This window comes from Hyperoodon ampullatus (genome assembly GCF_949752795.1).
Source record: "Hyperoodon ampullatus genome assembly, chromosome: 3".
In the NCBI taxonomy this organism is placed as follows: domain Eukaryota; kingdom Metazoa; phylum Chordata; class Mammalia; order Artiodactyla; family Ziphiidae; genus Hyperoodon; species Hyperoodon ampullatus.
This window is the reverse complement of record NC_136916.1, coordinates 42,773,406-42,785,296: the sequence shown is the minus strand read 5'-3', so window position 1 is coordinate 42,785,296 and position 11,891 is coordinate 42,773,406. Positions and strand designations below refer to the sequence as shown.

General features: G+C 38.7%; 1 protein-coding gene across 1 annotated transcript in view; it reads right to left on the bottom strand.

Moving 5' to 3' along the window:
- Positions 1 to 8,191: 8,191 nt before the first annotated feature.
- The window catches only part of TMOD3 (tropomodulin 3), a gene marked incomplete at its 3' end in the record, with an annotated part of 95,347 nt that continues 91,647 nt past the window's right edge, over positions 8,192 to 11,891 (bottom strand). Inside the window, exon 10 of the mRNA XM_079698774.1 lies at positions 8,192 to 8,226. Within this exon, the coding sequence (XP_079554900.1) occupies positions 8,192 to 8,226 (35 nt within the window). The remainder of the gene's footprint in view (positions 8,227 to 11,891) is intronic.

Here is an 11,891-nt window from a genome sequence, read left to right as displayed (position 1 = left end):
ATTATATTTCCCTCCCTTTTATATTTTTAAAGTATAATTTCATAGTTGTGCAGTAAACACAGACATAATTAGCACCCGCTCCAGAAAGGCCATTTAGAGACTCATCCAGAATGCTGAGAAGTACTAGCACAGTTCAATCATGAAGTCGGCTATTCTTTTTTTTTTAAATTTTATTGAAGTAAAGTTGATATACAATGTTGTGTTAATTTCTTCTGTACAGCAAAGTGACTCACTTATACATATGTATATATATACTTTTTCACATTCTTTTCCATTATGGTTTGTCACAGGATATTGAATATAATTCCCTGTGCTATACAGTAGGATCTTGTTTTTTATCCATCCTATATATAATAGTTTGCCTCTGCTAATCCCAAACTCCCATTCCTTCCCTTTCCTATCCCTCCAAACCCCTTGGCAACCTCAAGTCTGTTGAGCTGCAAATGGCATTATTTCATTCTTCCTGATGGCTGAGTAATATTCCATTGTATATCTTCTTTATCCATTCATTCATTTAAGTTTTTCCATGTCTTGGCTATTGTGAATAGTGCTTCTATGAACATAGGGGTGCATGTATCTTTTCGAATTAGTTTCATCTGGGTATATGCCCAGGAGTGAAATTGCTGGATCATACATCAACTCTATTTTTAGTTTTTTGAGGAAACTCCATACTGTTTTCCATAGTGGCTGCACCAATTTACATTCCCACCAACAGTGTAGGAGGGTTCCCTTTTCTCCACACCCTTTCCAGCATTTGCTGTTTGTAGACTTTTTAATGATGGCCATTCTGACTGGTGTGACTTGGTATCTCACTGTAGTTTTGATTTGCATTTCTCTAATAATTAGTGATGTTGAGCATCTTTTCACGTGCCTATTGGCCATCTGTATGTCTTCTTTGGAGAAATGTCTATTTAGGTCTTCTGCCCACTTTTTGATTGGGTTATGTTTTTTTTGTTGTTGTTGAGTTGTATGAGCTGTTTGTATATTTTGGAAATTAAGCCCTTGTTGGTCACATCATTTGCAAACATTTTCTCCCGGCCCGTAGGCTTTTTTGTTTTGTTTATGGTTTCCTTTTCTGTGCAAAAGCTTTAAGTTTGATTAGGTCCCATTTGTCTATTTTTGTTTTTAATTTGTTGCCCTCGGAGACTGACCTAAGAAAACACTGGTATGATTTTTGTCAGAGAATGTTTTGCCTGTGATCTCTTCTAGGAGTTTTATGGTGTCATATCTTATGTTTAAGTCTTTAAGCCATTTTGAGTTTATTTTTGTGCATGGTGTGAGGGTGTGTTTTAACTTCACTGATTTACATGCAGCTGTCCAACTTTCCCAGAACCACTTGTTGAAGAGACCATCTTTTTCCCATTTTATATTCTTGCCAATTTTGTCAAAGACTAATTGACCATAGGTGTGTAGGTCTTTCCTGGGCTCTCTATTCTGTTCCACTGATATGTATGTCTGTTTTTGTGCCAGTACCACACTGTTTTGATTACTGTAGCTTTGTAGTATTGTCTGAAGCTTGGGAGGGTTATGCCTCCTGCTTTGTTCTTTTCCCTCAGGACTGCTTTGGCAATTATGGGTCTTTTATGGTTTCATATAAATTTCAGGATTATTTGTTCTAGTTCTGTGAAAAATGTCATGGGTAATTTGATAGGGATCACACTAAATCTGTAGATTAGGTCAGCTGTTCTTTATAGGGGCTGGCCTTGAGGCTCTGCTACTTCAGCAACAGGGCAGTTGGGCCGAGCCTAGAGGCCCTCAACCCTTGTAGACATGGTGGAAAGCTTAATATTTGAAGGCCAAAAGATGTTTGGGGATTTTGGACCCTCCCATTGTTTGGTGCTTGGAGCAGGGTGCCACTGGGCTGAGCATGAGGGCACTGTCTCCCACAGCCACAGCTCCTGGCACCACGTCCACTCAGACTCACAGGAGCTGGAGTTACCTGACAACCCAAGCACCCGAGCCTCCAACAGGCATCAAGACTTCCCGAATGTGAACATAAGCCCAACAGCCATCCTCGGAAGGCCAGCCAACACTAAAGATTCAAGGGGAATTTTGTTATTCCTTAAGTTTCAAAATTCAATTATTTGATGTTTATCCCTAAAAGTTTCCTCAAACCCATTACACGTTGCACTGATTTTCTCTTTTGGTTGGTGGATATAGGTGACTGATGAGAGATGTCTTTGTTTTACTGCAAAAATAATCTCTAGTTTAATAGCTGGATTGGCTCCCATCAGGCCCAGAACGCACCGGTCCCTGTTTCTTCATATTTGTCAACTCAATTTTTTTTTTTAACTCAATTTTTTTTTTTTTTTGCGGTACGCGGGCCTCTCACTGTTGTGGTCTCTCCTGTTGCGGAGCACAGGCTCCAGACGCGCAGGCTCGGCGGCCATGGCTCACGGGCCCAGCCGCTCCGCGGCATGTGGGATCTTCCCAGACCGGGGCACGAACCCGTGTCCCCTGCATCGGCAGGCAGACTCTAAACCACCAGGGAAGCCTTTTTTTTTTTTTTTTTTTCCAATTTGATTTTATGGACAGACCAGATGGAGTAGTGATGGTATGAGATTGAACCGTATGAACTTACTATTTTTATGGGTATAAATGGTCACGTATTGACAGTTTTATGTGGTTTAACTTAATAGGGTAGGAAAGAATAACTCAGGGAAATTAATAAACTTGTTCTTAAGAGGTGTGTAAGGAATGAACTTTAGAACATAGGCACTAAATGGATTTTCCAAAAAGTCCAAGTCTACAGTATATTTGATAAACTTTAGTGAAATTATTTATTCCAATATGAAGTGGTAAATTCTAAATGCCTATAGTCCATATTTTTCAAAAGAACCTTCACTCTGCTATTATGAGCCAATAATATTAATATTTTGTAATATTTAAGTATCAGTATTATAAAATTCAGTTTTTATATTTCTAAAAATTGAAAAAGTATAGCATTTTGGTATTTTAGAGTTAAAAAATGTATTTAAATGCCCAATTTCATGTGACAAAGAATGATGCACTGTTATAAAGGTACTTCTCAAGCTTTTAAAGATAACTAAAACCAAATATAATTCATCCAAAAGACTGAAAAAAAATGTGGGCATTTATTCAAAATTACAAAGGTTTTTATGCTATATGTGTGTGTAAATGCACATGTATGCATGCAATTTTTTTCACAATTTTTTTTTTTTTTTACAATTCTTAAGCAGACAGATCTAAAAGGTTTAAACAACTGAATCAAAGACCTTTTTTTCTTTTGTGAGTTAAGGTGAAATTGAAACTCCTAAAAATTGCTATACACAGCCACCAAGAAGCACCCAGAGGGCTTCCCTGGTGGCGCAGTGGTTGAGAGTCCGCCTGCCGATGCAGGGGACACGGGTTTGTGTCCCGGTCCGGGAGGATCCCACATGCCGCGGAGCGGCTAGGCCCGTGAGCCATGGATGCTGAGCCTGTGCGTCCGGAGCCTGTGCTCCGCAAGGGGAGAGGCCACAACAGTGAGAGGTCCGTGTACTGCAAAAAAATCCCAACCGAACAAAGAAAAAGCAGCACCCAGAATTTGTTCTTAAACCTTACTCTCTGAGTGGACTACAATATCTGACAGAAAAATTTTAGGCCTATTAATGGCTTTGCAGCACTTAAAACATACTGATAGTCTGTAGAAAAGGGAGTTAAGCCTCACATATTTAGACTCCAAGGGAGTTAAAAGTGTACGAACTTGAACAACAATGCTAACAAGATATGGCTGGTGGTGTTTCACAGTGTTACAATCTATTCTTATCTTGCTACTAGAGCAGATGTCCTAAGTAAAAGTCTTTATATGTCAATGAAGGCTGTCTAAAATTCTTGGTAATGGTTTACAAGATTGGCTCCTCTGAATGATCAGACTGCAGGTTAGAGTTCAGCATTAACAAACTGTTATAAATGTTTTATAGTTAAAAATTTTCCAATTTTTTCAGTTTTTATAGGGAAAGACTTACGGAACTAAATTATAATGCAGAAAAATCAGTATGACATAAGAATGACCACATTAAAATGACATAAGAATATAAAAATCTTTGCTTATTGTAAATACAATTTTCTCAATTTAAAAATTTATGAAGAGTTCCTTTGACTGAGAAGTAGCTAGAAACATTAACTGTCGTATGGTGAGAAACAGCTAGAAACATTAATGTTCAGTGGGAGCTGATGGAAAAGATGGTTCTATAGATGTTTAGACTGAAGAACTCACACCCCTTGATAGGAGGTGCTCTGACACATCCAGTTTGCTTGGTTCTTGTGGGTGCCATGTCTTTAGTTAATATTGTTCGAAAATAGAGTGGTCTTGAGGGCATTATGCTAAATGAAGTAAGTCAGAGAGAAAGACAAATAAATACTGTATCACCTCACGTATCAGAATCTAAAAAAACTAAATTCATAGATACAGCAAGCAGAGCGGTGGTTGCCAGAGGTGGGGCATGGGGAGTGGGTGAAATGTGTGAAGGTGGTCAAATGGTACAAACTTCCAGTTATAAGAAAATGTCCTATGACTAATGTACAGCATAGTTATGACAGTTAATAATACTGTATTACATATTTGAAAGTTGCTAAGAGACTAGATCTTAAAAGTTCTCATCACAAGGAAAAACATTTTTTAAAACTACGTGAGGTGACAGATGTTAACTAAACTTATCGTGGTAATCATTTTGCAGTATGTGCATATATCATGTTGTACACCTTAAACTAATACAATGTTATATGTCAATTATCTCAATAAAACTAGAAAAAAGTTTTTTAAGTGAAGTGGCATTTGAAATGAACGAGAAAAACTGGACAGTACTGAACTTACAGAGAACGGAAATTGCTATGGATTCTAGAAAAACAATGATCCTTGCATCTGCTGGGAGGTAACAGTGATTCCTGATTTTATAAGGAAAAAGTGAGGCAGTCCTGGGACCACAGAGCGAAAATTTAAAGATTTTATGAAACCTCATGAATTATTTAATCTTATTTTAATGGTAGCAAGGGTTAAATATAATGTACAATAGAACATGACTAACATTTTATCAAAACATTTTTTCTTTTATAATTTTCAGTATACCATGGACTCCCCTTTTTAAATGAAAAAAGATCAGATGCTGTCAACGGAAAAACAATATACAAAGCTCTATACATGTAACTTTTCCAGAGGACACCTACTGTACAAAGCAAGTATGTGGATTATTTCATTCAAATAACAAGAATCTGCAATTTAACAATCAAGACATAATTCTCCTTAAGATCTCTAACAGTCTGCTAATTTTTTAAACACAAAATGTTTATTTGGTCTTTTAAACGACAGGCACCACACCATTAGAAAATGTATTTCACCTATGAATTAGACTTCTACTAGGCTTTAGCTCCAAGTATACAGCACCAAAATCCATTTTAATAATATCAATATTATTATTATTATTATTATTTTTTTTTTTTGTGGTATGCGGGCCTCTCACTGTTGTGGCCTCTCCCGTTGCGGAGCACAGGCTCCGGATGCGCAGGCTCAGCAGCCATGGCTCACGGGCCCAGCCGCTCCGCGGCATATGGGATCCTCCCAGACCGGGGCACGAACCCGTATCCCCTGCATCGGCAGGCGGACTCTCAACCACTGCGCCACCAGGGAGGCCCGATCAATATTATTAATATTGATTTTTTAATACATACAATTTCATGCAGACAAACTGGAAGAATTAGAACTTCCAATATGAATATAAAATTTTATAAAATGGGAAATTAAAAGCTTTTTAAAAAACAGCAATTTAAAAATGCAGAGAATAGTCTTTGCTTAGATAACCAGACAAGTTTACACTGGTTACACTACAAAAACTTAAAGTCTTAGAAAATCTTTGGTCTAAAAATCAAGAGTATTTCACAACTCCAATCTGTTATAAAAAATTTTAGAGAAATACAGAAATACTGAAAGTTACTAAAAGGGTAAGAGGTGCCAGATTTTTAAAGATCAAAGTAAACATCAGTTTTCTCCCTTGTAATTACAATTCTTGAAAGATTTTCTGCATTTAATCAGATGAATGTTCACCCTTATTTATTAAGAAATCTCTTCTTCAATTATATAATGAACTATTGTAGCTCAGAACTGGAATGGTACAAGGAAAACACTCAACTTCTTCATACTTTGATAAATAATAAGTGGAAAAGATATTACCCCAAGTATAACACACAATTTTAGGTGGGGCCCACCTACCTATATTTTAAAAAAAGCTTTGGGGAGGAAAGGGTAACATACTTAGCAATTTACTGACTGACTTACAGGGCAGGGCAAGCAAGCAAGCCTTGCTAAAAGTGTACTGGTAGCTCTGTACAGCTGCTCCATGCTGACTCCCCACCCTGCTGGAACTGTGCAGTCTCTAAACCAAGTGCATTTCCAAAGTCATTTATGAAAGGAGAGAGGGAGAGAGCGAGCGAGAGTGAGCTTGACTTGCTAACTTGGAAAAACCTCCAGCACCCTATAACTGAAAGGGAATAGCAGTATAGTACAAAGTCAATCTTTGGCCCCTCTCAAACAATGGATACTGATTCCAAAAAAACACACACTCAGTCCTCATGAGGAAAGCTTTTGCCTGTTAAGAAGGCTTATTACTGTAGCATGCAAGGAGCTGCCAAGCTCATTAGATAAACTGTCCAACCCAAGACAAAGGAGCAGACATTTTATAATTCAATTTCAAGAAGTTTAAAAAAATTAACAATAGACCTCTCCCCTATTCTGGAAGGAGATTCCTCCTTTAGAAAAATCTCCCTGTAAGTGATACACCCAGGCCTGAATTGTGAAGGCCAGGACTGCTCAGACTCCTTTGCCCCTGTCGTCTGCAGCTGTAACGCCTCTGCTATCTCCTGCTCCGGGGCTGCGCTGAAATAGGACATGAATGCAGGCCCAAATTGTCTATCATACTATTGGATCTGGAGTAGTCTTCCCACCACAGGACCACCGTTTAACTGTTCACCTTAATACTTTGAATGATAGGAAGACAGCTTGTGTTATGAGAAATTACTTTTATACAATGTAGACCAAAAAGTACAAGATGAAAGGAAACATGATAAGAGTTAGATTATCTATCAAGAACAGCCATTTTCCCTATTGGTTGGGAAAATCTGTAGTGAGTGGTGGTTATATACCATTCAGACAATTCTGTGTTGCATATAGGAACGTCTCAGTATCCTGTGCAGCTCTTAATTTATACCCAGGCCAGTTTCTAATTTACCATCAGTAACCATCAATTTAAAGGACTGTTTTGCATGCTCCTCAGACTTAATCTCCACCATTTATTAACTTTGATTTCATGTGTTTAACAACAGCTTTCTTTTTTCTTTTACCCTAAATAACTGAGAGTTGGCTGTATGCCTTTTACAGGGAAGGAAAAAATAGCTTTCCCACTCAGATGCTTTTTTTTTACTATGAGCTTTCACAAAAATTTAATAATGCCCACATTATTACAATGAAAAACGGTAGTGAATTTAGACCTAACTATATTTTTAAACAAAGTGTGCAACCTGGCCAAGCTGATGACTTTGTTGAAAAAAAACCGTAGGTGTTGCTGAGACACCTTGGACAGGTGCAGTGCCGTGGAATGCACAGGAGACTGCTTCCTCTCTCCTAGAGACCTGCTTTGACTCCAAAACAGATGAACAGGTTTTGAGTCATCTGTTTTAAAATGCTGGCATTTCCCTTTCTTGATAGAAGCAAAAACCATACTCTTGCCAAGTTCATGTGTTCTGAAACTTGGAAAAGTCTCCTTGCCATGGAATAAGGAAAGCTTTGAAGTTCCTTGTATCTAAGAGGTGCAACAATTCTGACATCAGCAATGTCCCTTTTTGACTTAAAAAAAGATTGGTCCTTAGAATGTTCATATTATTCTACATAAATGACTTCCTAAACTTTTTTATAATTGTATTTTTTTAACCCAAGACTCATCATAAACCATTTAATTAAGCTAAATTAAAATTGATTTAGCAGAAAGTAGAAATAATGCTTTAGAATACAAAATATCACCTACTAGTGATTTACAATTTGAAACTGGTAACAACTTAAACTAGATAAAAGATACATGTAGTTAAAAAAAAAAAAAAGATTTCCAGTCTTTTCCCTTCTCCCGAGGAAAATTTTACATCTGATATCACAACACAGGCCCTTCGCAAACTTTCGAAGTCTTCCAAAGATTATATGCTGGCAGACTTACTGGTGGTCTCCTTCAACTCGTCTCTTGCGAACTATGAGAAAAATAAAGAATGTTAGAAGTCCCTGTTAGTTTGTACAATGTTAATTTGCTTGTGACAAGTTTCTGTGTGATCCAGTTAGAGTTGTACAAAAATGAATTGTCCATTTGCAGTTCAGATGGCCATTAAAACAAAAAATTCACATCTTTCACCATGGTTACTTACCTGTTAAGAACTGAGGGGCTAAGCTCAGCTGTGCTTACACAGCAGTAACATTAGAAATCTACAACAGAATGGTCAGCAGTCACCTTCAAGTCACTGTGCCTGTCTCATTTGTGTATTAAAATTTATACCTCCATTAAAAAATGATTAATAACTTACTGTATTAAATTTTGCAATGACATTCAGGCAGCTGGGATTAGAAAGTATTAAACGTAACTATTTGCATGCTCTTCTGATTAATTCCTTAGTTTGTGCAAGAACATACCAAAAATAGTATTATCAGTTTCAAAGGTAAGTGACTTGCTGCTACTGCTCTCCAAATTTTCCTTCTCTTATCTCCTACAAAATGAGCCAGTTCAGGGCTCTGAGAAAACAACAAATGCAAAGTAATGAAGATCTTAGACCCTGGTAATGTGGTGATGTCACATCTCGCTACCATAAACTTGGGCAGCCACAGTGGTTGGTCAACTAGTCCAGTTAATGGAGTAAACAAAGGTGCACATCTGAGGACCCCCAGCCTCTTCCCGGGCTGGTGACCCTGAGCCACTTGGCTGTGCTCACTAGCAGCAGGGCAAAGTCTTCAGCGTCAGGGTCTTGCTACCTTCACTCTCACCTGTCAGCTACCAGAGAATATTTGCTGAGAGCCACCAGGTCAGGGCTCCTCAGCATTGTGGCAACTCCTATTTAGAGAGGAAAACGAACACAGGTTCTGGAGTCAGCAAGAGTGGGAATCTGTTGCTTTTTGTGGTTTGCTCTTTGGCAAGTAAGGTAAGCTCTCTGAGCCCCACCTCATCCTCTGTAACGGGGGATAATGATACCTGTACCTCACGGCTGTGCGAGTAAAGTCTGCTTAGTATAGTGTTAATATAGAAAACATTCAGTGAAGGGTACTCAGCCTCATCACCACAGTGGGGTCATGGGATGGTCCTGAGGTCAGCCATCTTTTCGGGATGAAGAAAGTCAATTTAGCTTTTATAAAGCTAGAGGATTTGCATGTATATGTAATTGGTTTTGATACTCTAACCAGTAAGTTCCTCTGTTTAAGTTACATTGCTGGTCTATTAATTTCTATACTCCCTTCTATGGAAGCAAGTAGGAAGACACCTGCCTTTGTTCAGCCTGAATTGGCTGTTTTAACAGAGGAATGAAAATCTAACAGGTGCACTGGCCTCCTGGCCAGGCTACGAATTCTGCTCTCATGCTGTTCTGACTGCTGGCTTCTGTTCACTGGCCTTCAAGAGATGAGACTGGACAGTTAAGTGATGCACATAAAAGCTTGTCCAGAAAATAAAAACCAGGAGGACTGAAGTATCAGGTCCCCATGAACATTTTTATACTTATTTAACTAGGTGCACCCAAACTCTAATTTCAGTCCATGTTAATTAACAAGTTTCATGTATTTACTGAAATATTAGGGGAAGAAACCAAATGGAGAATTGAGTCCTCAAATACAAACTTAATTCATGTATATGGATCTCTGAAGAAGATGGATATATCTGAAAGGCAAAGCACATAATTCTTTAGGGTAGGACATTTCCAAGAAAATTTTGAATTGCAGTAGTGTTTGGATGTTATTGGCAGACCATTTCAGATGTTAAAAAGCATGTTATTAAAAAAAAATGCACATTATAAACAAGATCAACAAGGACAGATGGAACAAACAAAAAAAGTATAGAAAATTAATTATGTAGTTAGCTAGTGTAAAGATAGTAACGTGAGACAAAGTTCAATCGAATATTTCACGTACACCATATAACCTCTTTGCTGTTATAGCCGTGATACTCCTTTAGCTGAAGAGATGGCGAGTAGGTAGGATTATTTCAATGAAAAGTTGAGACTAAGAAAACAATGAGAGAGGGAAAGACAGTATCAAAATCAGAACACTAAAGCTCTGATGTAGCCCCATTTGCAAGGTGAAGAAAAACTATATGTCCCAGAGATGCTGTACAAATTTCAAGTCTTGTGCTCCAATATCTGTCCAGTTACCACATACTAGAAAGCAAGTAAGAAGACGGTCTTTAGGCTTGCCACCTTGATCCACAGGCAGAGATCAAAGTGCAGGGCTAAAAAACAAATCCAGCTGAGGGTGGATGGAGGGCCGGCTGCTGTTGCTGTGACGCAGCACAGCAGAGGGAGGTGGGCAAAGAGCACTTCCGATCCCTCTTCCTCACTTTGTGCCCACTTGTTACCTCAGCAATTCTTCAGTTCATCCTGTGGATGAAACACTGATAAATTCGGCCCTATTAACAATTCTTTGGCAATTTCTTTCCAAAATCCACTCCACTAATATAAGTTCTCGATACTTCATGATTAGTCAGTTGCCAATAAATCCTAACTAATCTCATTTCTTCTCTATCTCCAGAAGAGTAATAAGAATAGTGTTTTTGAAGTATCATTTTAATCATGCACTCAGTGGCTTATAAACTCTCAAATGCCTCCACATAAAGTCCAAAGGAATCTAAGTTCCTTACCACGTAATTTTAGTGCCTTCTATCAGCATTCCCTCTTAATCTGCTGAAATAATTTTTTTTTATTCTGTTAGCTTCAAATAGCAAGTGCTTGTTCAAAGTTTATTCTGGATCCTGCATCCTGTTATGAGAGTCAGTTCTCAAAATCTGCAGGCTGTCTTCAGCATATAAATAACTTGCTTACTCCCAAATTTGAGCTTTTATTAATGCAATTCCTCACTCCAGGAATGTCCTTATTCTCATTTCATGCCTAAGACCCATATGTCTGAAGATCTGCTTTGGATCAGAATGAACAGCATGGGGAGGGCAGGCAGCTTGTCTAGAGAGCTGCCAGCACAGAGCTGTGTGCCGTTTCTCACCTCTGCTTCGTGTCAGACCGCACCTTCTCCAACACGGCCTCCTCATCCTCTATCACACATGCCTGTGCACAGCTCCTCGACTGCTCAGTGTTGACATAAAGCAGCCTAGGAAACTGTTTTCATCTACTCCCCTCATCTTCCATCTGCCAAAATCTTCCTTGCTCTAACAGTAGGCCCTCTTTTCTTAGAAAGATCTGGGCAAAGCACCTGCCATAACAGGCTCGCAGAAGAGCACAACTGCTGAGGCCTTGAAAGGCTGGCGTCCCTTTCACGTGCAGGCATGTGCACGTGCAGACTCTCACTCTGCTGCTCCTGCGGCACAGCTGCCGGCACCGCCTCCTCAGGGAGGGGCACAGCTGACAGACATGGCTAGGGCTACAAAGATGTCAGTGGGATCCTGGGACAGCTAAGGTGGTTTCTGAGGAAAGGAAGAACGGAGACACTTCTGGCTTAAGTTTATAGCTACTTAAGTTACCAGAAAATTTCAACTTTAAGCAGGATTCAAATTCTACCACTTTCTTTTTTTACTTAATAAATATTAAGTACCTACTATTGTCACACATGGTTTTAAAGAAAGTTGTGAATTCAACAGATGCACATGGCCCCTGACCTCCAAAAGGTTAAAGTCTTTGAAAACAGACTATTACAATGAAGTATAACCTAGTAAGTA